Genomic DNA, 26365 nt, shown 5'->3' on the forward strand with positions numbered 1-26365 from the left:
TTACCGAAGTAAAGTAAGAATGCCACGTTGTTAAATACTCCATTAAAAGTCCTGCATTGAAAATGTTCCTGAAGTTAAAGTGTTATTTGCATAAAAGTAAAAGTACTCATAATGCAGCAAACAAATTAAATGTATTACCACTGATGCATTAATATGTATTATTTTAAAACCTCCTGAACATTGTTTTATTAGCTTGATACTTCACAACTTTCATTAATTTGATGAAAATTGCTTCTGAACATGATTTTGAATTGATTATATTTTTCAGAAGTCAACCTCTGATTTTGCTCGTGGAGGTCAGAATTACAAAATGTTTCACTGAATTGTAGTGAAGTGCATTTATAATGTGACATAAAATGTAAGTTATTATATTATTATTGTATATATTATATATAAAGTATCATATATAGTATCTCAAATTGTAATATTCACAAAATGGGGGTCATGATACTAAATATTTGGGGGTCACAAGCTGGTCATCATGTATTAAGAACTATTAAAAAATCAAATTCTGCTGCACAATATTAAATTGTTTTGGCTTTTTACTTCTCCCAAGTGAAAACCAACCCGTGGTAACACTTGTTCCAACACGATCTGTTATGCAGGTGCACAAACACAAACACTGGGAAACCATTTAGGCCTGAAGCCTACATGAAATGTCAGAGGATAGTGAGCCCCCGAGACCCAAATAGTCGGTTAAGCATCATCAACCAGCCCTGCATTAAACACACACACACACACATCCAAGTGAAGCTCATTGTGTCACTCCAGCAGTGAACCTGACTCTGACCGGCCCGCTCCTGGGTGTCTCGGACCTGCGGGAGTTGAGAGTCGAGAGCAGAGAGAGGAGGGTGTCGGAGGGGAGGGAGCGGCGGGTGTCGGAGGGCCGCGAGCCGGAGCCGCTGGACGGGCTGGAGCAGCTGTACCGGGCCCTGGAGCAAGCCAACGTGACGGCCCTGGGGGACCCAAAACCCTGCAGCAGGCAGGAGTTTCGACGCTGTTTCACGCAGAGAGTCAGGGACCCTCTGCTCAACGACAGGCTGCACCGGGTCCGGGCCCTGCGCAGCACCTTGAAGGTACGACCCCTCCGCCCCCAAAAAAACAGGATTCTGTCACACACACAGGGATTAACAGAAGGGATTAGATTTGATGTGTGAGGATTCAATGCGCTGACTCCCTGGTGTCTTTTTGCTCCCCCCCCTTCAGGCCAAAGAGTCCGAGCTGGAGGTAATCTGCGCCCTCCTGGAGGACCCCGGCCTGTGCTCCGAGACCTTCAGAGAGTGGAAGCAGTGGCACGGCGAGGTGTACTCAGACATCTGCCAGCTCAGTCCCGGCACCAACGGGCAGGACGACCTCTCCCCGCTGGCCGCGCCGCTCATGACCCACACACACTCCTTCATCGAGACGCACGTGTGAGAAGAAGAAGAAGAAGAGGAAGAGGAAGAAGGACGGCCGGAGCAAAGACTGAACTGACACACACACACACACACTCGCTCACACAAACGCAGAGAGCTTTACATCGGTGGAGTCCTCACGACTCTTGAGCACGCACTCACACACACACACACACACACACACACACACACACACACACACACACACATATTGTAAGATGTGTAAATATCATAGAGGGAACAGTCTGAGACCTGCGTGTATGAACTTTTGATAATCCTGAGGACCCCACAGGGTGCCTATTGCATGCCCGAACAGAAAGCATTAATCTTCCTTTGTCTATGGAACTCAGCATAAACTCCACAAGCTTGTCGAGCAAAATGGGAAAAAAAAGAAGACTTTTTAACACGTTTGTTCCTTTCTATTCCCTTTTTGTTTTTGCTATCTTCTTTTCCTGTTGATTTTAGGGGGCAGGGGGAGCTATGTAGCAGCAATACAGAGGAGAATCCTTTTCACCACAGCACTGTACTTTTGTACTGATGAACTTTGCACCCAGAGCCACCAGTTCTCCCCCCCGTTCTCTTCTCTTTATTTAATTTTATTTCTCTCTCACTGCATATCTCGCTGATTTACAGGGACCTCACTTGTTAATCCGGGGTGATGTTACAGACAACACAACGTGGGGAAAGTAAGAGCAGTGACTTTTTAGGATTAAGACTGTGAAAAGCAGCCATCAATGCTGCTTTATCCGTTGTATCCGCTTCCCTCTCCGGGAGCCGATGAAAGCGAGCGTCACAAGCGTTGAGGAACCATTGTGTTGGCTAGTTGCACACTATTTCAAACTGTGAACTGTTAAAAACACACACACACACACAATTTCATCGGCAGAACGAGGCTCCTCTGATAGTTTGTATTCTCACTCCCTCGCTTTCTTTTCCTCTCCGTGTTTCCGTCCATCTCCTTTTCTTTTCTTCTTTGTTTGCTCTCTCGCTCTCTAGTCATCAAAGACTTGTGTATATGTGTATACTGCTGTGTATACTGATGTAAATGTTTGCGTTCCACTACCACTGTGATATGTTTCTAGAGGTAGCGGAGGGAAGACAGAGAGTATGTATTTGCGTGAGTGCAAAACTTTTCTTTTCTCCAGTTTTTTTTTTGTTCTTAAACAGCGAATGCAAGAGCTGGAGAGTTCTTTTCAAAGGAGTCACTCACTACAAAGAATGCACTTTCTATATCTCTATATCTCATTGGCTGCATCACAGGGTCTATGTCTCATCGGCCTCTTTACCATTGCTGTTCAAAATATCAGGTAAAAGCATTTGCCGTCTCATTTTCTAAAGATTTGTGTACAGTCTACAAATATATTTAAACATAGAAGAATATATAAATCTATTTACGTTTTGTGTCATAGATATAATGTAAAGTATGATGTATTCTATGCCAAGGTTTTGCAGTGTCCCCCTCTTCACTCTGTAGATGCAGGGTGTTTAGCAGTTGAACAACGAGGAGGCAAACAACAAACTAAAACAACAACCACCACCATAATTGACTGTTGATTGCCAGTTTTTACATCCCGGCTGACCCTTCTCCTGGTGATGTGTTGCATGAGAAAAGTCCTGGGACTGATTTGATTGGACAGGACAGGGTAAATTATCGTGGATCATTTGTGTTCTTTATTTCCCCCGGCTCCCCTCCTTTTTTTAAAATTTTTTATCTTCAGCTCATGATTGCAATTCGATTTGTAGCGCATGATACATGCAAAGGTACTGTTGAAGAATGACCTCTTATTTGTATGTTCCTAGATTTGATTTGTTTTCATTCGATGGGTGTTTGAAGACACACACACTGTACGATAACCGCGGCGAGCATTTTTTTTTTGCTGCTCGGTTACTCGATCTGATGCAGATCCTCCTTTAGCTTCTCTCCAGGAGGTTTCAAATTCGATGTTTTGGTTTACATAGAACGACTGAGACGTGTCCAAAAGGCTTCAGGAATCTTACCTGAGAGACAAGCAGTACAGTTACTTCTAAAAAAAAAAAAAAGAAGCTATTTTGACATCCCCCTCAAAGCATATGGTTGATACTGGGCAGTTAAAGACCTCCACACTAAATGGTTCTGTAATGTCTGTGAAACCCGGATGAATCATTTCATCCGCAATATCGGGCCAAGGACTCAACGGTGCCCCCCAGTGTCGAAGACTCTGAGAAACATGCGTAGCAACTGCTGCATCCAGCACTATCTGTACTTATTCTTCATATTTAATTCTTTGAGTGTGTATAGGTTCAGGGTTTTTTTTTTTCATCATGTCACACTGTCGAGAAATATCAAACACCCCCCCCCCCCCCCCCCCAGAGATATAGGTCATGTTTTTCGAATGGTTTATTTGAGAGTACCACAAAGAAACTAAATGATGCAAGCACTTTCCCTGTGCCTCCCAACCCTCTTGGCAACAATGAACTAACTACACTGGCGATTCCTACACACACACAGCTGCGGACGAGCTACAATACAGTTTTAGTCTGCAGGACTCTCTCTCTCTGTTTCTCATCTGTAGTGTTGTCTCCTTTTTTCCAACCGCCGCTCCGCTGACCAGGCGACATACTGTAGATAAAGAAGTGCGAGTTATGATTTGCAGGCACGGACTGTATTATCCCTCCCAGATCTTTGTGTGTGTAGACCTGCAGAAACAGGCCGAAAAGGGAGATTCCACTGTGTGTTCTTTCAGGGGTGTACACCTCATGGTACATTGCACAGGTGTGTAAGATGTAAGTTGCACTGCGACATTAAAAAAGGAACATATTGCTCTTTTTCAAGGATACTATTAGCTTACTGTTATTCTGTACATTAAACTGACTAAAGATGATATTAAAAAAGAAAGAAAATTACATTTATTCTTCCTAAAGTAGCCTTTTTTGGTTTCATATATATGAATATATATTACAAAAAATACAGATTGTAAACTTAAGTTGTTAAACTTTGACTTCAATAAACTGAATCCTCTGCACTATGAGCTACGATCTGTATATGTGTACCCTTTCTTGGATTTATTCAAACGGCATTGCAGCGTGTTCTGTACTTTTGGTCATCCCATAAACCAGGAAGCCATGAATATAGCCTTTTCCTGCACCAGCTAATATGAATATTTAAACTGTATTTGGGCTGGACCCCCCCACCTGCATCCATCTAAAGAGCTGTAGACTATTATGCACATCCACCCAGGGCATCCATTTTATTCTAGATTAACCTGTTACGGGAGCACTTGACTGTTGGGCTTTTACTTTCTGAACCTCCACCTCTAATGCAATGTGCATGTACCCTCTGAGTCCCTGTTGTCCATTGCAACCAGTGCATTCAACTATGATTAAAACAATACCTAATATGTGGTATTTAAGTTAGGGACATGTAACATATGAGCACATCAATTAAAAATAATACAAATTGGATTTGTGACACTAGCAGAGTTCAGATATGGCCACAAAATAATACCAAATTAACCTCAAATAGCCAATATTGTACTTAACGCTGAGTCATGCCAAATGTAGGGGTTTGGGGCCTTGGACGGTTGCTTTCCCTTTCCCTGTCCCGAAGAAACCACAATATTATGCAGAATTTCCGCTGCAGGAGCCTCCTCGGCCTTAAGGTGGCAGTAGCTGACCGTGGGTTTTGGGCCCCTCAAAGCTGCTCCTCAGAGCCAAGAGAGAAGAAGGAGGAGCGCTGTCATGGCGGCCAAGGTGAATGCGTGACTTTACTTCTTCGTCAAAGTGTATTTTTTTAATGGATGACATTGGGGGGGTACACTGCACGCCACCTGTCCCGGGGTCGTTGCTGTGGACTGACTCCCTCTGCCGACATTACACGCGTATACTGCATGCAAACACAGCGTCGCTCACTAACGTCCGCTGCATTAGCCTTTCAGGAGTCGGTGCTAACCGGGACACTCGCGAGCTGACGGCGGTTTGAACTGTTACGTGCTCGACCGTTGACGCTCATTGTCTCCCAGCGCGTGACACAGCTGACACGCGCGAGCTCTTTTGCTTCGTTTGCCTTCGTTAGGCTTTTAACACGGCGGAGGCCACGTAGGTTAGCTTACATGTTACCCACGACACTATGAAGGTCTGGGTGTAACGTAACGCCACATATGGCCTTATTGTAGGTTAACCTGTAGCGTTACGTACGCCGGCTGTTGAATACGCCGACTACAGCAGTAATGAGTGGCTGAAGAAAGTACACAAAGCCATTCAAATGATCTCCAGCTGAACATTAAAGGGCAGCATGCGTGTCAATGCTTTGATAATAATGGTATATATGTAATCATATAAAAGTAACACTGGGGAAAGCAGCACTTGTATAATCAGTGTCTTTTGATGCTTATACGATGTATTTTCTCACTATTACATATACATGTTGCACTTTTACTTCATTGAAATTATGACTGCACGACCTTTACTTTGAAAGGTTTGTGCATTGTGCATGTTCCACGTTTACATACATGGTGCATGATCTTCTCTCTTTACCACTGGTCCTCATGAGTCATCTGGCCAGCAGTGTGTTGTTGCGATGGGCGGACGAATGCTAAAGTTAGCGCTGCGATCCTTTTTTTTTTTTTAAACGTTTGCATCATTGTGTCCTTAGGTGGTGATGGTGGCCGTCCCGATGGTGATGGGCATAGCCTCCATCCGCGTGTACACTGTGAGCGAAGTGCCCGCTGATGGACTGGTTACTCGGGAAAACGTATGGTTGTCCCACCAAGCGTGGGCTGGTCTCATATAAGATAAACTTAATTGTTGCACATCACATGTACGCGCTGACTCTTTCTCTGTCCGCAGCTGAACATCTACAGCCCGCTGCCATCATCTGCTCAGACGCAGTTTGTTCCAGAGACGGCGGGTGTTATCCAGAGAGGGTTAACGACAGCGAGAGAGAGCATACAACCAGTGTTCCAGGCTGTTAAGGTATTTAAATTTTGCTGTATGTATTTACAGCGGTACATGCAGAACACAGAGTTCATAGACTTGCTGCAGAAGTAACTCATGCTTTCACATCCTCAAAAAAAGAACAGCCCTTCGACGGATGCACGTGTTATTTAAATGGGACAGAAGCTAAAACGCATCGAAGAAGTCTTATCTTGCATCTGCAGAGTTAGTTTTCCAACCCTGATTTTTTGTTCCTGTAGTTTGTGGTCACAGAGCACAATCCCACGTACTGCGGGTGCTCCGCGCAGGTACGACTTTGCAAACGGCAAAGTACAGGAAACGGTGTTCACGCAGTTAACTCTGCAGCGGCAATGTTTGCTGCGAGGAGATTTGGCCGTTTGATACTGTGGAGAGAAAAAAACCCACTTCACACCGACTCAGATGTAGGTGTTTTCTTGATGGCCTGTTGTCGTGGTTCACGTCAGCTTTTTCCTGTGTTCCCTGCAGGGTGCCTGCGTCTCTGTGAAAACAAGAAGTGTGAATCTATACTATGCGGGAGAAGGTGAGTCAAACGCAGATAAAACTCTCCCTCCTTGAAAGTCAAAACTTAACTGGTGGTGCCCCAAACTTTCATGTTTGTACTGACACCTTAGAAACATCTCGCATGTCCTCACGCTACAGTGTGTAATGTCACAGCTCACTGTGCTGGGATTGTGCATGTTTTTATGTCACATTTGTACTGATATGTCACCAGAAAAAAACACTACTGCATCATAACACACATTATTTGTATTACTGTGGCCAGTCTCACTGTTACGACTGCTTGTGAAGTGCATTATGACACGAAATGGAAGGAAGGTTTGTCATCGTGGTTACTGTTTTCCTGTGGTTTCCCTAGATGTGTACTATTACTTAAAAGACCCTCCGCCGGGTTTTCTACCCAGATTTGGAACCATCACCATGGCTGGCGTGCTTGGCATGTTCGTGACACGGAAAGGTAACTCATGTCACACTTCAGGCCTGCTGGGAACGACGGTTTGGTCATCTATTAATCCGTCTGGTTAACAACAATAGTATAGTATAATCAGAGTTTAATGCAGTGTTGCATTAGAAACTGGCTGTTTTGCAGAAAGGAAAAGGATCTGCCATGAGTCTTTTGCCATGTCATAGTAGCATGCAAGCTAGCTTAGGTTCCCTTTTAGCTGAGGCATTTGCCATGCAGCTGTGTGGTGGTAACAGGTGGACAAAAAACATCCTCACATCCATCCACCATGCCACTCAAAATGTGGAAGTCTGAATGTAAAATCGTACGAATAATACATGCCGTGTTAATCCAGCATAACAAGTCTTGAACTTGGACTCAATCACGCTGTGAACCATAACATCTGTGTCATACAGCAGGTGCACGTATGAGACAGTGTAGCTTCAAGCACATTTAACCTGAGGTTTACTCATTCGGATACAGCTGTCACAGATCATCAGTGTTTGCAGCAGACCACAGTTTACAACTTTAGTCCACGAAGAAGCACAACACATAAGAAAAGCGAGAGGTGAAGTTTCTGTTTCCGTTTTTTCTCAAGAGTCTAAATATCTCTGTGAGGAATCAGTTAAAGGACATTTCTCAGTGGCGGGCTCTGATTTAAGTTTGGCTCCAGGTTTTAAATCTGTGCCCAGTTGGATTGATGCCATTCTTCATTGTAAACGTTCATTTCAGCCTCTCAGATCAAGAGGTTAGCCGTCCCGCTGGGCCTGATGAGTGCAGGCGCCTCAGTGTGCTACCCGGCTCAAACGGTGGCCGTGCTGAAGGTAAGCTCCTTTTTTAAAGTTGTAATTATATATATATTTAACGCCGACAACTCTTGTTGTCGGCACGTCCTTATTTCCAGGGTCTTAACACTGCCGCTGTCTCTTGTGCTAAACCCAGGTGACGAGTAAGAAGGTGTATGCTGTCGGGCAGTGGAGCGGCGCTGCGGTGTCTTCGCTGTTCAGCTCCACGTCCCGGGAGCCGGACATCAAAGAGATTGTTGCTTCACAACCGCAGGTTAGCAATCACACTGAGTCACTGGAAAGATAAATTATGGATATTAGATGTAGATGTAACCAGCAAGTATTGAATAGAAAGTACTGTGTGTGTGTGTGTGTGTGTGTGTGTGTGTGTGTGTGTGTGACTGAAACCAAAACAGCGGTTCAACCCAGTTAATGTTAACTCCCTTTCGACTGAATGATTTCCGCCCTACATTTTTTCACTCCTTAAAAAAAAAAATAATCCCTCATGCCTCTCAAAATGGCTGTAATTAATTTCCTTTCCCAGTAATTTCCCCTTTTCATGATAGTTGCATTGTTTCCGTTACTTAGCTCCTTGTGCTTCATACATTGTGGCTTGGAGATCTTTGTTATCTTGATATAAAACTTAAATTTACTTTAATGATTCTGCGGTGCCAGCCAAAGGCTAGAAATGTAAAATGCTAATGTAAGCAATTATGTTTCTTCCCCCCGTCTCCATTCAGTGTGATGAATCTAATCTATTAGAACTGAAATGTTCTGAAAGCTGAGTAGTGCTTAATTCGGTTTGTAAATTTAATGTTTCTTCTGTCACCGACAAGTACAGTTCAGTTGTAATTAATCAAACGGTGGAATTCATCACAGTGGTTTTATATACAATAATGTATGCAAGCCTTCATTAAATAAGCTTTAAATTAGTTTCATTCTTTATCCACGTTAGACGGCTGCAGTAGCTGAGGAGACCTCAGAGCCCGGCTCAGCCCAGAGCGCTACGATCCCAGAGACGGCGGTCGAATCAGTCGAGTCTGTTCCTGTCTCGGATGAGTCTGTTGTCGCTGTCGTAACAGAGGAGGCGTCGTCAGTAGCACTCACAGAGGTTTCCCTCGACCAGACCCCAACAGAGACCGACACGGGTATCGTAGATATTGAATCGTCTGCTCGTTTCTCTGTCTACGTCTCTTTAGTTTAACACAAAAGCTGCTGCTCCTGGTTTACGCTATTTCCTCTCATGTCTCCAGATCCAGTGGCACATTCGGTGCCAGTAGAGACGGAGGCCATCGCAACCTCTGAAGAAATAAATACATCTGTTGAAGGTGAGGAGCCCTCGGACACAAAACCAGCAGCAGAGGAAATCTCCACGGACGCCAGTCCAGCTGAGCCCACGCCGCCAAGCTTAGAACCAGAGACGTTGAAGGCTTCTCCAGTGGAGGCCGCCCCGGCGGAGGCCGCCCCGGCGGAGGAGCCAGCAGCTCCAAAAGCCTCAAATGAGCCAACAGGTATGAAACGTGTCATGCCGGTAGTGTCGAAGAACAGAAACCCAGTGTTGGTACAGAAGTGGATTCAATAGAAATGTAGCTACTTGTGGAGAAAACCCTAAAACTATTGTACCGAACCGTCCGGTACAATACACCAGTTCTTTGTTCTTGTAAATACTGGTGAGCAGTGACATCATAGGTTTCATAAAGGTGGGAACTCATACATTCATGTCCGTGCTGCTGATCCCGTGTTGTGTTTTGATATGACTCCACAGAGCCGGTTGTTGAATCACTTGAGCCTAAACCTCCCGTGCAGGAGGTAACAAACCCATCACAAGCTGCGGAGGAGCAGGAGACGCTCACACCACCTCAACAGACACCAGAAACCAGCAAAGGTACTGGGAAAAACACCGCGAAAACCACTGCTTTGGGTGCAGAGTTGGGACAAACACACTCACACACACACTCACACACACACACACACACACTTGTTAGTAGACATGGTGTTCACTTTCCAGACATTCCAGTGAAATGTGTCTTACGTCACAAGCCGGCTCTGAAGACCATGAAAAAAAACAACCTATTAGATTGCAAAGAAAGATAATCTCCAAATGAGGAGTCTGATGTAATGCTACCAGAGGCAACATTTGATTTGATTATATGCCGTGTTAAAAAACGACGTCATGTTCTGGACCCTTCTCTGGACGGCCTGACGTGACCCTGACCAGAAAGACAAGGTTACGACGCAGTGATCCCATGTTTTATAAACACTGTATTTTACATCTTAGTCTAAAGCCAGACCTCGCTGCCTGCCGGCCGGTTTCTCTGCTCGTCTCCAGAATCATCTCGACACTTGGCGAGAGTATTGTTCGAGACTCCAGGGACGCACGGGGCCTTGTTTGTCAAATTTCGTGTAATTTCTGCTGGCGAGACGTTCATATCGTGACAAACTTTGAGTAAAACCGACACGGCGCTGTGTTCGTCAGCGGGGGCGGAGCTTCAGGGCTCTGCAGGCTGAGTCCAGCGTGGTGGACTACTGCGGCTTGTTGACTTCACTTTACAACCGAACTCCTCCTCACTTCCCTGGAGTCAACACAAGCAGATGTATTTTCTCGGTGCCTGATTTAATACTAAATTACACAACTAATAACGTTACCGCCAGCGAAATGTCTCCGCTAATTAAAGTCCATGCTCTGCTTTCGAACCAGGCTGTTGTGTCAAATCAAGCAAATGATGCGGCTTTTTGGAAATGACCTCCTCTAACCGCGAGCAACTGCAGCTCAGGTGTGTTTTTGAGGGCCAGATTAAGTGATTCGGAGGCCCCTGAACACCAACTTACTTTACTTTTCACCCTTTCTCTCACTGGGAGTGCTGGTATTGGCAGTAGTAGGAGGAGGCTAGTCAAAACTGTTTGTTTCTGAAGTAAAACTATTAATACAGCAAATAGGAAGAGGAATTATCAGCACAATAAACTTAAATGTATCATCGGTTCAAAGCTTTTAAGTTCTAATATGATGCTGGATAGTTAAATACATAGCAATGCATTATATTTTAGAATAACATACCACGATTTCTCTCTCAGGTGAATGTAGTACTACAAAGACTACTAAAAGTAGAAGTACACGGTACTATTTTTCATATCTAAAGACCATCATATTATTGTATGATCACAGAAAATTGATAGGACACATTGGCCTTGACCCAAGTACTCTTTAAATTATATATTTTAATTCTTCCGTCGGTTCTAACATGGGTTAAGTTGTTATTTTTAGTCGATTCTCATGGGTTTATTGTTGTAATGTTGCTGTGCTCGTGACAGAGATTTAGTTGCATTTCTCTTGCCGTCCACCAGGGGGCTCCGGTCTCAAGCAGGACCCGGTGCTGATGGACTTTGGCCAGTCCCACCCGGAGGATGAAGACCTGTACAGCACTCGCAGCTGAGGGACCACAGCGGCTCGCAGGAGGAAGCTCGTTCCCACACTGCCGCCTCGCATCTCCTTCACAACAACAGACCAACAACAGACCAACAACAGACCCCGTATCATTACGCCATGTAAATAGGTCGTTTTGCCAAAGTTAAGAAGTCTTTCATCAACATTTCCGTTCTCATTTTTTTTTCGGCCCACCTCATTTTTATTCCCACAGAAAAGGTCCAAGTGCGTTTGTTTTGTATCAGCGAAGCAACAATTCACTTCCACGGCGCTGCGTCAGCTTCAGTAGGACAGAAACATGGAAACCGATCACACCCACTGCTGTTTACAAGCCTTTTCACCCAGAGTGCAGATTGCGAATTCCTCTCTCGGTATGTGTCATTGAACAGTTATCGGCTTTTGCGCAACAACTTTCACAGTAAATGAGTGTGTGGCGCTTGTATTTACTGTAATTTATCCCACTGCGTAGGTATGAAAATACTGCACATGCGCTGGTAATGATTTCAAGATGGACTATTGCTGTTTAGAACCAAAAATAAATCTATATTTTTCTTGATTTCATGTCGTGTCAAGTACTTAATACTTTTACATTACATGCTATTATTTAATGTCCTGCGCAGTGAGTGCTGAGCACTTTGTAACGCATGCAGATTCAGTGGGAAAACATTTGTCAAGACAAGCACGTAACAAAACAAGTCGCCTTCCTACAACAAATTATATTCATGATCATCAAAACCGCTCCGAAAAACCTCATTAGAAGAGGAAGGACGTTGAAAGTGTGCTTCTAAAATCATCACACAATTAGCCGCTCAACAGGAGATTGACTTCATCTTCAATCACACCGGAGTCACAAGAAGAAAGCCTTTTTATCTTCAGGGAAACCATTAAAGTGTCTGTCGCTGTGATCTGAAATCAACCGTCCACAGATTTGAGAGATTTGATTCTGCTCCACTTTTAAGTTTTCTATATTATATTTGCACCGGTAGTATTTTTGTATGTTAATTTATACACATAAATATGAATATGTAAGTGATAAGTACTTGCAAAACGTAATGCTAATGGAACTACAGTATGTTAGCATGCCAACCAGCACTCAGATGGTGAACCCTGCTAAATAACGGCACCTCCGCATTGTGAGCATGTTTTAGTTTTAGTGCTGCTCTCAAAGCACCGCTGTGCCTGTGCGGAGACGCTCGGTCGTGTTAAACGTTTTGCTGCGACTCATTCAATCAGTTGAACCAAGTCAGAAATCGACTCAACAATTCAATGAGAATCGCTTCCTCGGTCAGTGAAGGACAAATTGTGTCAATGCTACAAAATCCGACCCCCAGAGGGATGCGGTCATTGTTTCCTGAAACAAAAGCCGGGACGCTTGACGTAGACAAAACGTCAAAGACGAACAATAAATTAAATGATTGTTGAATTTCTTTTGCTTTGAGCGGCGACTTATTCCATTAACATGTGAAATGCGACGCGTAGGCCGCTCGCAAAGCATTTCTGGTGCCACATGTTTCCGCTTATTTGTGTGAGCGCAACGTTTGTACAGGAGGAGCAGGCTCTCCGTTTACATCTTTATAGCTTCTTCACTGACCCTTTGGAGGAACCGGAGCTCCTCGGACCTCATAAACTCTGCTCGGGGTGGACCGGAGTCAAGACCCCCGGGACTCTTTGTGTGCGAGTGCGCTCACATGTGTTCATACGAGAGCGAAGAAAAGCTAAGAGAGAGATCAATAACACGCCAATACTTTCCCATCCTTCCTGTTACATACACACACATGGTAGCCAGGCGTGCTGCGGCATCGCGGCTACGGTTAGCGCTGCTGCCTTTGAGTCGAGGGGTCGAGGGACTTGTGGGCTGGTGTTTCTGTGCTGTTTTCTTTTTAAGACGAGCGCTGCCAAATGTTCTCATTAAAAAACAAAAACAGAAACAAGTTGTGCCCTGGATTCATTAACCGCCAACGGCATTGAGGAAACCACACGGAACAGATTGGCTTCCCGATCAGAATAGAGCGCGAGTGGGAATGCTGGAGATCTGCAACCGTCGCTCCACTCTCATGGACGTCTTGTTGCTCTAAAGCTCAGGGGCCGGTGTTGAAAGTCCAAGATGTCGAGCTAAGTATAGCCTCCATCTCGCCTCTCTCAAGGGTCCCCTACACATATCCCCCCCCCCCATCACTTTTCCTTCAAGCGTCCCACACAAGCAGCAGCTATGATTACGTTCTGAGAACCAACAAAATGTTGGACTCTGTCATGTTGTCCAGAGCGCTTTCAGATTTGTTTTTTTCTTGACCAAGCAGAGAGAGGAAGCAGGGCTCACAAGCCCGACCTTTGACCTCTTCACCCCCATGAGCCGTAGTTTCCACGGAGGACTTCGGGACGGTCGTGGCCTGTTATCTTCCCAGGATCCGGCTTGCGAGGGGGGGGGACCCGAACCGTCAAATAAACACATTGCACATTTATCAGAAAAGAATATAAACTCGACGATTGTGTAAGCATTTTAAGGGGGTTTGTGAATACAGTGTATGTTTACATGTCGTCCTCTCCTTTATTTGTGTGGGTCAGTGAGTGCGCGCGGTATGTGCGCTTCATCTTGTGCAAACAGTTTCTCTCTTTTTCACATCCATGCAGAGAAAGTCAGGCGCTGGCAGCTCAGTCTGTAACGCACACGCACCTATCAACTCATCATTTGCTGTTCTGCAGACAAGTGATGTGCTGCAACGTCCACGGATATTAAATACTTATATAGCTCGTTAACGAGAGCAGAAGAGAGGGAAAGAAAGTTTGGACAAAGTAAAGTAGCAAAAACAAAGAATGGAAAAAAAAAAAAAAAGGAAATGTCCTGCTTTTTAGTTCAGAAAAAAAAAGCAAAAACAAAAAGTGAAGAAATAATTGGCCGGGAGATTGATGTCCGGTACGGGTTGAGATGCAAGTTGAGGTTTGATGCTCTCTGCTCCATTGCTCTCCTTATCTGCTGCCTGTGCGGACGCCGCCTCTTGGATCATCAAACACCCGCAGACACGAGCTCGCACTCCCACACACACGCGCTCCAACCGTTCACCACGCGGCTCTCGATTCCTGCAGCTGACACACGAAGAAGAGAGGAGCTTTTGGAAGTGGCGGCGGGATTACCGAAAGTGTTTTCAAAATGCAACGCGGCCCATAGAAAGTGAAACGTGTAATTGCACGCGCACCGCATGAAGTGAGGATGAAGTGAGATTGCCCCTCCAAATGTGGACGAAGAATGTGAAGCCGAGGTCGCGCTGAGATGATGCAAAAAATAATATAAATAAAACAAACAATTGAAAGTGAATCTGAAGCTAATAGACGGAGCAATCTTTTCATTTGAATGTCCGTCATGTTCTCACTGCATCAAGGAGGTTTGTGTATGAAGAGATGATTGTTAAGCCCTCCGAGGCAAATATTGTATTTGTGATTTTGGGATATACAAAATAAACTGAATTGAATTGAAAAATTGAATTGAAGAGTGTTTACTTAACAATTTGAATATGCAGGACCAATGTGCACATGTTCAGTGCTTCATTCATATATATATATATATATATATATATATATATGTAAATATATATATATATATATGTAAATATATATATATATATATATATATATATGTAAATATATATATATATTTATATTTATATATTTATATAAATATATATAAATATATTTCTATATATATATAGAAATATATTTCTATATATATAGAAATATATTTCTATATATATAGAAATATATATATATATATATATATATATATATATATATATATATATATATATATATATATATATATATATATATATATATATATAAAAATAATTTATTAGGCTTTTCATAATCAAATTCTGTGATTCGTTTTATTTCTAAATCCAATCTAATATAAATATGTGTTATATAGATTTTGTTATGCTTCCTTCTGTTATTGTTGGAGATCAACGCTACGAGGTGTTAATAACACAAAAGCTTATGAGCGTCAGCAGCACGACAAACACAATGCTGACAAAACGTGGAAGAGTGTAGAGTTTAAGAGTCGATGTCATTGTCGTTTCCCCCGCTGATGATTCTAAAAACTATATTTAGGCAAGAGAAAACATATCTGCATTATGTAACATAGAGAGCAGCAGTTTTATTATTTATGGCAATTTTAATTCACAGCATATTGTGCCCCCGTTTGTCACGGCCTCACGTGACCTTCTGCTTAAATACTATATTATTTGGCAGAACGATCTTTAAAATATGCTCGTCATGGCTCATCAGTTTCTTCAGGGATTTCTAGATTGGTAGATATTGATAGTTTCTATAGTTAATTGTTAAACCCTCCCGTTTGGTTTGGAGCTAATTCGTTTATTGGGACTGCTGACATGTTTCTGCAGCGTCTTGAACTCAACACGCCGCGTTGGACGCCGTGGTGAGTGAAGGTAACCGCGCTGTGCTACAGCGACGCATGTTGCAGAGGTCGGAGACGCAAACAAACCCAAACGAAACACAATCGCCTGCCGCTCGAGGGACAACACGGTGATTGATTATCATGAACAAGAATGAATTGAATGGAAATGAGGTCAAAGAAAAGGTTTGTTTGATTGTGAGCAGCGTGGTTCAGGTGAAGTGAATACAACTTAATATTCTGATCACTTTATTCTGCTGACAACATTTATTCACGACATGAACACACATCACATTAAAATAATGTAAAATGTAGTGATTTACCGAAATATTTTTGAAAGAAACTTTGATGTGACATTTGAGTTAACACGGGAAATGTACTCACATTTTGGGAACTATGAAAGAGTTTTCAGGTTTGTCTAAATCCTGCGTATCCTTGTGATTCATATAAATGATGCTATTGTCCACTTTCAAGTGTTCGTCCAACTCCAGCTGCTGTGTGTCACCGTTGTGTGGTGTTCACTTCAACCGTTGGTTGTGTTGCGTGTTCAGAAAGGTGCTTTTGTTTGTCACACTCCTGTTGAAATGCAGCCTCAAAGGACGCCGTCTGGGAAGAAGAGGAACATGAAACTACGACGACGTCGTCTCACTGCTGGAGCCCTGAGGAAGGATATTGTTTCTCACTACCAGCTGCATTTAGTTCAATATTGTTGGATATTGAAATTGTACAAAACGTTTTTTTGGCCTCTCAAGTTTTGTTGTGAACTTCTTGAAATTATACGATACAACTTTAAAAAGATTAGTGGACTAAAAAGTGCAATATTACCCTGAATTCAGCTGAGTGGAACCATACTGCAGCGGAAAATATACATATATATCTTTATTAAATGTACTTATTTACTTCCACAAGAGGAGCTGAGGGGAGGCAGAGACATTTCTTCTGCTGTCATCTTCTATTTCTGTTGGCCAGCATGACGCCATCAATTTCAAGTTTTTTAGTTGTGTTTGGCTTCTCCGCGCGCGTGTGTGTGTGTGCACATATTTGTGAGAGGAACAACTGTGAATACCCGGCATGCCAGTGGAAGCACACCGCATTATGAAGTTTTCCGCTTTGGAAAGCCGAACCGTCACATTTCGAACAACTAGTCCCGATGCAGAGAACTCAGAATCTCTCACATCCTGCACGGAAAAGGTCTCTTCGTTTGCGGCCTTCGAAATGTGCTGCCTTCTGTCTCGCCTTCATCCGTCATCCTCACTGTCGGCTTTCCCACGGCTATTAGAACATGTCAGATCCTGATAGATACTCAATGGAGCAGAGTGCGCTCACACACACACACACACACACACACACACTAACACACACACACGTCTCAACACGTATGTAAACAGAGGCGAGCACAGCGCGCCGAGCTGAGATTAAACACATTCAGTTGCACGACGACTGAAGCAAAAGGGCCCGCGTGCACGCTTTCACACGCACGTGCACGCGCGCAGACGGGTGAGAGGTGCACGCTCACGCTGTTGATCAAAGGAGCCGTGATGTAATCAGTCTCAGAGCTTTGCGAGCATCCCTCATTAACTTTTACCAGAGGCTCTAATGAAAAACCACTGGAGGGAATCTCCGCTTTCTCTCCTTCTTCCCCTCCACCTCCCCTCTTTCCTTCTCATCTCCTTGTTCACTCCCTGCAGTATCTGCGTGTCCTCCTTCCTCATTCATCTTCCACACTGTGCCTCCCCTCTCCCTCTCTCCCTCTCTCTCTCTCTCTCTCTCCCTCTCTCTCTCTCTCTTTCTCTCCCTCTCTCTCGGCCCCAGTGGCTGGCTTGACTTCCGCTGAGACAGAGTAAATATTTCCCATGGCTTATCTGACCGCTGACATGGCGAATATGACACAAAGGCTGCGCGAGGCTCCGCTAATTAACGCACAGCCTCTGGTTCCTCGGGTCAGGGGCCCCGAGGCCGGCTTGAAGTCGGACGCCCCCCAAAACCTAACAGCGTCCTGATAGTTGCGGCCAGGTATGACACACGGTTTTGTGCTCGCAGTCACTGGAGACGCAGCTGTTGCGCAAACACACGTCTTGACTTAATCTTCTCGGGTTTTGGCATTTTTCTGGTGAAGACTCTGGGAGGGAGGGGAAACAGGAGGGATCGAGTATAATAGAAAGAGAGAGAGAGGGAGAGAGGGAGAGGGAGACTGGCTTGTGTCCAGGTACAGCCCAGCCTCTTGGTTATGATGAAGGTGGGACGTGTCGGCAACTTCCCTGTTGCGCAATCGTCATGAGGCTCTTGGGGGCTATAAGACCCCGAAACCTCATCTGGTTTCTCAGAGCCTTCAGTCTCTTTTCTCCACACACACATGCAGACTCTCTCTCTCACACACACACACACACACACACACACACACACACGCAGAGGCATGATACGGTCCGGGGTCCTCAGTTGTGCAGATTTGTCAGAGGGGGTCGAGGAGCAACAGTCGAGACGTGGACTTTAGCCAAAAGAGGCATTGAGAGCGCTGGACTGCTCCGAGCGGAGGCTCAGTCATTCACAGGTAAGAGGAACTCTTTAAAGAGATAAATCACACGCTGAGTCTGATAAAACCGTCATTTTACATGTGAAATGAATCCTCATCTCAAAGTTTCTTTCACTCTTCTTATAATTACAAGTTTGGTTTTAGTGAAAAATTGTTTTTTGAAGAAGTCATTTGACTCATCTGACCGATCGCCTGCTTCAAATTCAATTAGTCGTTGTTTCTGTTATTAATAACGTCGCCCCGGACCAGTGGACTCGAGAATCCTGTAAATCTATTCAATCTGAAATGAAGTCCACACTTTCTCATGAATGCACCGTGAGCTTGTTTTTCCGTCATTAACACAAAATAGTTTCTGAGGAACCAGCCGGATTATCACAAGACCTTCATCCGTACGAGCTGCTGCCCGGCTTCAGGCTCGGTGTGATGTATTTATCAAGCGGGACGGCTAATAAAGCAGCCAGCTGAATGTCACAGTGTTGCACTGTGTCCATAAAAGGCAGCTGGAGTCTGAATGTCCTCTGTTTTGTGTTTATTTCCAGCTGACCTTGGAGCATTGAAAGGGTGGAAGTGAAACTGCGTGACGCTCCGGCCCCGTGATGGCGACCCCGAGCGACCTCTCCCTTTTCAACTCCACCTCCTCCTCCCCCGACTCCACGACTGAGATCTATCCCAACGCCTCGCTCGCCCCCCACTGCCCCGGCTGGCCCGCCGTGCCCATGACCGCCGTCATCCCCGCCCTCTACAGCGTCATCTGCGTGCTGGGGACTGTGGCCAACGCCCTGGCGGTGTGGGTGTTGGCGCACGCCAGCGCCTCCAGGAGGACGGTGGCCAACACGTTCATGCTGAACCTGTGCGTGTCCGACCTGCTGTTCCTGCTGTCCCTCCCGCTGTGGGCCGTCTACTACTCCCGCGGCTACGACTGGCCCTTCGGCCGGGTGGCCTGCAAGGTCTGCGGCGCCCTCCTGCACCTCAACCTCTACGCGTCCATCTTCTTCATCACGTGCATGAGCGTCGACCGCTACCTGGCCATCGTGCGGCCGCTGCGCTCCCAGAGGGCGCGCTACCCAAAGCGCGCCCGGCTGGCGTGCCTCCTGGTGTGGGCGCTGGCGTGCGCCTGCTCGGCGCCGCCCCTGCACCTGAGGGACACGTACTTCGTGAGGGAGCTCGGCGTGACGGTCTGCGGCGTCGACTACTCCGACTCGACCTGGCACCTCACCCTGGCCTGGATGAAGATCGCGCTGGCCTTCCTGCTGCCGCTGTTCGTCATCTCCTGCTGCTACGGGGCGATCGGCAGACATCTGCTGGCCGACACGGGGCTGGTGAGGGCGCACTCCTCCGGCACGCGCTCCTTTAAATCGCCCTCGGCGGCCAAGGAGAGCGGCGCAACGCAGAGACCGCCGGCCCCCTGCTCCGGCGGGGGCCGGCCCCCGGAGGCCCGGCGGCTGGAGCGGGTGCTGTGGACGGTGGCCGCCGTGGTCGTGGCCTTCTTCGTCTGCTGGTTCCCGTTCCACTGCGTGACCTTCCTGGACGTGCTGCAGAGCGCCGGCTGGCTGGACGGCTGCGGCGTGAGCTGGGTCGTCCGCAACCTCACGCCGCTGACGCTCTGCTTGGGGTTCTCCAGCTCGGCCATCAACCCGGGGCTCTACTGCTTCCTGGGCAACCACTTCCGGGGCCGCCTCGGGGGCCTCTGCAAGGGCCTGTGCGCCTGTCTGAAGGCCCGGGGGGAGGAGCACGGCCAGAAGAGGGGCTCCTTCAGCACCAGGCTCAGCTCCTTCTCTCGGAAACTCAGCGATCTGAAAGACCTGGCGATCGTGGAGCCGTCCGGTCCCGTCTGAGCCGCCGCCCGCCTTTTCCCTCTCCGCTGGCTTCTTCGCCCCGGGGAGCGACGCCGGCGTCTGATCTCCACACTCGAGCACGGACGTCAGGTGTGAGACGGAGCTCTGACCCCGCGAGCCCGATGTCCGCCCGACCAAGACAGAAACGAAGTTACTACAGGAAGATGAAGCTGAGAGGTTCAAATGTGTTGTTTCGGGCCGGTGGCCAAACGGTGTGACAGACAGATAAGTTATATATCTCAAGCCTCTAATGCTGCAGCCTTCAGCCCAACAGGTTTTAATAATTCACTGTACAGACACAGCCGGCGACTCGCTCAACACAAGCGGTGGAATTGAGGTCGCGGCAAAGGAATCTGGAGGAGCTGTTGCTTTCTTTCTTTCTTTCTTTCTCTGTAATGTTGGAGCAGCTCCTGCCTCCGTTATGAGACACGTGATGGCAGACATGTTGGATGATGACAGAAAGAGATTCATTATCCTCGAGGCTCTCTAGACAGCGAGCTTCAATTAAAGATCCGTTTTGTCGTTTCGCTTTCTCAGAAATTACACACTTCTGTGGCATTACGATGCTTAATATGGTCTCCACATCCACTGAATGTTTTTATTATTGACCAATATGACTGTTAACCAGGTGTAATATTGCTTTTGGGGATCAATACATTGTATGTGTAATCATATTAACTTGTAACATTTGTATTATTCTGCATGAAGACAGTTGAGATTTAAAACGACTATGAATAAGAAATAAAGTGATCGATATTTCACTAAAGATGCCACTTCTTTGTTGGACTTCTCTTCTTTTACTGAAAGCTCGTCTGAATGGTTTCGGTCCAACGTCACACATGCGGCGATTTAGTGAAACTGATTCCATCGATGATTTCTTTACTTTCCCTTTCACAATCTCACCCTGCAACAGCTGTGACTCCCACCGCCACACACACACACACACACACACACACACACACACACACACACACACACACACACACACACACACACACACACACACACACACACACACACACACACACACACACCTGGCAATGAGAGTGCTTGGATTCCAGTTGGCCGGGCAGATGGACAGCGGGTCGTCCTCCTCCCCTCCTCCCAGAATGCTTCACATGGATTACATACATATCAAGGGCCAGATATCATAATCTCATATTAAAGCCGGTTGGAGTTGGTTTGGAGGGAGCAGCCGGCTAATCAATGACGTATCTCTGTCTGCTATTTGTGGCCCGTATGGATCCCGCTGCATTCTGCATTGACCTGGCCGGCCTCCCAGTGAGCCGAGGGAGGGAGTTTCATTTAGTTTTGCTCTGGTGAAGACTGATATGCACAGGAATGTTGAGCGGGGGAACGCTGGAAAAAGAGTCTAAATGTTGTTTTTGCATTTCTCTATCCTCGACGTATAACTGAAATAGACTGAATGCTTTACACGGAATAAAAAATCCACCAAAAAAGGGGGAGAAAAAAAGGCATCCAGAGTGTCGTTTAGTCGACTCGCACGTCATCGCTCCTCAATGATCTTGCAGAAATCGCCACTGGATGGCGCCAAAGTGCCGCCAAAGCGCCGGCTGAGACGCCGCTGGCTGCTTACCCAGACAGAGGCCTCCGAGTCCCACCGCTCATGATCTCTCCGAGCCGAGGGGGGAAGGCGGCTCTGACACAGACCGATGACTCATGTAGTGTCCCGCTCTGAATGTATAAAAACAGACATCTTCAACAAAAACGCCGCATTTAAAGGAAGCCTGGAAAATGCTCTCCGTCGGGCTACAAGCCAACAGTTGACCTTTTTATCCTGAAGGGAGCGTCTGGAGGCCTGAAGGACTCCACGAAGAGCATCACTGAGGGGAACGTGCACATCTCAACACGGCTGAGCGGCCTCCTCGCACCAGACGCGCTCTCATCTGGGGAAACGGACGCGAAAACGCTCCATATTTCGATGTTTCAATCAGCCGTCTTCGGTTTGACACAACAGAACTTTCCCGGTGACAGGACAGATTGCAGGAGGAGTCAGTCGCAGCCAGCAGGATGCTGCTGCACAGCTTCGTTAGCTGGTGCAGAGCAGGTGTGTGTGTGTGTGTGTGTGTGTGTCTGTAAGACGACGGCTCAGTGACATGTGCCTGGGAACATGTGTTGCGGCAGAGTGGATGTGTGATGTAAGCTGAGAGCTTTACGGGAACGCTTTTCCAACAGCAGGTTTTAAACGTTGTGCTCGGCTGCCGTCACTCATCAAGCTCACATGATTTCAATTTAACACGCCGATGTTTAACCGTGTGGTTCTGTGAACAGGCCCTGGAGTGAAGCTCCTTCTTCTTACGGGTTTTATTACAATTCTAAGTCGAGAAATAAGAAGAATTACGGATCATTTTCTAAAAATTTGTTCAGTATTGAGACTCAAAACATTCATTTACTCAAGTGTGGTATAAGTTTGAGGAACTTTCTTCTTACACTTCACGTTTGAACACTTTGAGGAACAAACTGGTCAAATGATATAAATAAATATATATAAATAAATACATATATATAAATAAATACATATATACAAATATATATAAATAAATACATATATATATAAACATATATATAAATATATATAACTAAATACATATATATATATATATAAATAAATACATATATATATATATAAATAAATACATATATATATACATAAATAAATACATATATATATATGTATAAATATATATATATATATATAAATATATATAAAAATATATAAATATATATAAATATATATATATATATATATATATATATATATATATATATATCACATGGGCCCTTCTTTTACTGGAGGATGAATACTTTTCAAACACTAAGTACATTTAGATACTTTGATGTGCATTGGAGTATTTTTTATTCTAATCAGTACGTACTTCTACTTACTGTAAAAAAAAAACAAGGAACTGACCAAAATAAACATATTTACTGTTCATGGAACTGTGGTGGAAACCAAAAAAAGAGAGCAGTAAGTAAACTTGTGTAAAAGAGCAGTAAGCGAGGCCTCCAGATGGATTAGCTTTAAACATTCAACGCATCAGCTCATTTGACCTTTTGCTGTGTGAAAAGATCGATGTTGCTCCGTTCATTTCATCCCTCTTGTGCTTTCTATTGTTGTGGAAATATTCAGTTACAATCTTTGACGTTATTTCCTGTGGAAAAAAAAAGAAAAAGCAATCATTTCCTGAGATATACACAAACCCACATTGTGTGCATGTGTGCACGCGCGCATGTGTGTGTGTGTGTGTTGTTGTAGAAGAGGAAGGCTGAGCAAGGAGACACAAAGGTTAGAGAGGTTAGAGAGAGCGCTGCTACCAGTGGACGAGAGGAGCGACGCATTTGGGCTCAGGACTTTTGAAAGAGTGAGAAGCAAACATCCGATGAGAGGCTGGACCGCTGCAGGACTCACCGTGAAGAGCAAAGCGGCTCGCCTGCAGCGAGGAAACACAACCGAAGGCGCATGAGAACGAGGGAAAGGAAAGGGGAGCGACAAGTAGGACCTGCAGAGGAGCCGTGATGGAGGACCTGTCCGTCTACCACGGGCCCATCGGCATGCAGGAGGGGGAGCGGCGGCTGGCGCTGGACGGGCGGGACGGGTGCTACCTCGTCCGCGACAGCGACTCCGTGACCGGCGTCTACTGCCTGTGTGTGCTGTGAGTACGACGCCACTGTGGGAAAGTGTCTGTGAGTCTGATGCGAGGCCTCACGTCGTCACATCGACACACACGATCCTATTTCTGTTGTACCGAGGTTATTGAACTGCTCAGAGAAATGGAAGCACAAAAAGGCATGTTTTTGCATTTTGTTGCCATGCAAAAACCTTGCAACAAAAGCCCGTATACATGTATGTCATTGTGAGTAATACTGATGTGTACTTTATTACTCTGAGAGGGTCAAAGCTGTTTGTGTGTGTGCAGGTACAAGGGCTTCGTGTACACGTACCGACTCCACCAGGACGACGCCGGCTCGTGGGCTGCAGAAGTGAGACGTTTTCATTGTTGCATTTCTTTGCAGACAAACTCAAAAACTTTACAGGATCAGCAACAGACAAAAAAAACACACACACCACACACACACCGCACACACACACACCTCACGTTGTCTGCTTGTTGATTAGTTCTCGAGGTTGTTCTTGGTGACAGCCTAATTTAGCGAGCTATGAATTTGAGGCAAACATGTTTTTCTCTCTTCCTTTTCTTCTTTTCTACGAGATCGACATGCGCAGAGAAATTGTTTTTTCCTTTTTCTTTTGCACCAATAACAACCTTTTTAAAAAAAAAAATATAAAACACTCCATTTGTAAGACTCCACCAGCATCAGCATATACTCCAGAGATCGGGGGGGGGAAACGTAGAGTTGCATTTGACAGCATTTCTGATGGAAAGATATCAGAAATGCTGTCATATATGAGGGGGACGCAAACACAACGAGATGCGAACGCATGGAGACGTCTGAAGCCTCTCGCTCTGCCGCGTTTGGTCCTCGCTGTCGTATCCGGACGGCGAGGAAGACGACGGCCGCGCGCGAGAGAAAGAGTTTGGACTCAAACGAACATCAGGACGAGCTCAGTATTCATCGCAGTATCGATGACTTTAATGAAATATTCCAGGAGGGAACAGAGGCATCGCTCGTGGCCGAAGACAGAAGAGGAAACCTTCTGCGTTTGATTGATGGATTTAAAAAACATATTTGTTTTCCTCATTTCAGCTTTACAGATGGAACAGGATGAAAAAAAGCAGTGCGTGTGTTTTTAAGTGTCCTTAACTGAATTGTAATATACACGCTGATAATGCTTCATTTGGTAATGTTAGGAGGGTTTTAAATTATCCTTCAGGAAGTTTCACTGAAGCCAAATAAAAAAAAAAAGTCACAAAATCACTCTAAATAACTTTGCTTTGTTTTTTATGACTAAAAATGATCTCTGTGTTCATTTCAGTTTTCTTCAGTCACAAGGAAAGCTGTTGAGTTGCTGCTGGGACACTCAAAGCCTCTCGAATGTCACGCGTAAATCTGATATTAAACACCTTACAAAATATATATTTATAAAAAAAAAGCCCAGGGGAGTGAAGACTTTCAGAGAACAAATCCTGATTTAGCTTTTAAACCTCTCGAGTGTAAATTTCAATCCTTCTACCGTAGTTTCTTTTTTTTTTTATCGCAATTACTGATTACATTTCTTTTTGCACCGTCTCATTTATTGATACCTTTTTATTGCCTTAAATGTGAGACCAGTGAGGATCAGTGGAGATAAAACATATAATTGCTGTGATTCTCTACCCACAATGCCCCTTGCTTTTCGGCGTATCTGATGTCTTTTATAAAAGGTGAATCCACCCGTCGCGTCCTCTCACTTCCTTAGAGATGAAGACGGAGGAGCTGACTCTTCCTCCTCTTCTTGTGTTTCAGACCACTCCCGGTGTGGAGAAACGATATTTCCGGCGAATCAGGAACTTGATAGCGGCGTTCAAGAAGCCGGGACAAGGCATCGCCATGCCTCTCCTCTACCCGGTCACGGCGGAGGCGCTCGCGGGAACCCGAGTGGAGGCCGCCGCCGCCGCCGCCTCCTCCGCCGCCGCGCTCCGGCAGCCGTCGCCACACGCAGCCAAGCGACCCAAAAACAGGAACAAGCAGGTGCAGCAAGCGTTTGGTTAGAGGCGGACCCACAGCTCACTACTGACCTAATTATAAACAACAACATCTTGGATTTTTTTGTGCACGATGCCGACTTGTGCGTTTTGCAGGATGTGTGTGAAGTTTTCTTTCTCTCTTCCAATTAATGAGCTCCTCAGTTTGTTAAATTTAGTCATTTGAGCTCGAGCTGTGACTCAGATCTCAGCTTCCTTCCAGCATCTCTTTTCTCCTCCTCCTCCTCCTCCTCCTCTTCCTCCCCCCTTTCGCATATGCGGTACAGAGAGCCTCATAACTTTCAGGGATGTTGATGTAAAATATTCAACGGCTGGAACATTAATATCCATCTCTGCATGCGTAAGTTGACAACAAATACTGTGCTCTGTTTTCTTAATGCAATTCAGTTGTGTGAACGGCAAAAAGGAAATAAATGATATTGGTGGAAATAAACTCTTT

The 26365-nt window shown here is 45.4% G+C and overlaps 4 protein-coding genes across 7 annotated transcripts in view; all 4 read left to right on the forward strand.

Annotated features, from left to right (window-relative positions):
* si:ch211-26b3.4 (connector enhancer of kinase suppressor of ras 2) overlaps positions 1-4377 on the forward strand; it is a 52891-nt gene extending 48514 nt beyond the window's left edge. For 3 of the 4 annotated variants that reach the window (XM_068583451.1, XM_068583460.1, XM_068583475.1), the window contains 2 exons: positions 772-1076; positions 1207-4377. In XM_068583451.1, coding sequence (XP_068439552.1) covers positions 772-1076; positions 1207-1416 — 515 coding nt within the window. In that variant the 3' untranslated portion in view covers positions 1417-4377. The remainder of the gene's footprint in view (positions 1-771; positions 1077-1206) is intronic. The other variant, XM_068583467.1, reaches the window with a different exon arrangement.
* A 705-nt stretch (positions 4378-5082) lies between these two features.
* On the forward strand, positions 5083-12054 carry apool (apolipoprotein O-like). Its single transcript, XM_068586316.1, has 11 exons — positions 5083-5123; positions 6025-6123; positions 6219-6344; positions 6813-6867; positions 7204-7302; positions 8020-8111; positions 8230-8346; positions 9028-9220; positions 9326-9583; positions 9838-9957; positions 11415-12054. The coding sequence occupies exons 1-11, from the start codon at positions 5112-5114 to the stop codon at positions 11501-11503; spliced, it is 1260 nt and encodes a 419-aa protein (XP_068442417.1). The 5' UTR covers positions 5083-5111; the 3' UTR covers positions 11504-12054.
* A 6184-nt stretch (positions 12055-18238) lies between these two features.
* LOC137794979 (type-2 angiotensin II receptor-like) lies at positions 18239-20871 on the forward strand. Its single transcript, XM_068592181.1, has 2 exons — positions 18239-18443; positions 18965-20871. The coding sequence occupies exon 2, from the start codon at positions 19022-19024 to the stop codon at positions 20258-20260; it is 1239 nt and encodes a 412-aa protein (XP_068448282.1). The 5' UTR covers positions 18239-18443; positions 18965-19021; the 3' UTR covers positions 20261-20871.
* A 2674-nt stretch (positions 20872-23545) lies between these two features.
* LOC137794990 (SH2 domain-containing protein 1A-like) lies at positions 23546-26320 on the forward strand. The gene is made up of 3 exons (XM_068592193.1): positions 23546-23934; positions 24199-24262; positions 25688-26320. Exons 1-3 carry the CDS (start codon positions 23798-23800, stop codon positions 25931-25933), a joined length of 447 nt encoding a protein of 148 aa, XP_068448294.1. The 5' UTR covers positions 23546-23797; the 3' UTR covers positions 25934-26320.
* The last annotated feature ends 45 nt before the right edge of the window (positions 26321-26365 follow it).

Source organism: Clinocottus analis, unplaced genomic scaffold, assembly GCF_023055335.1.
Source record: "Clinocottus analis isolate CAN_PGR_092001 unplaced genomic scaffold, fCliAna1.0.p SCAF_10, whole genome shotgun sequence".
In the NCBI taxonomy this organism is placed as follows: Eukaryota; Metazoa; Chordata; class Actinopteri; order Perciformes; family Cottidae; genus Clinocottus; species Clinocottus analis.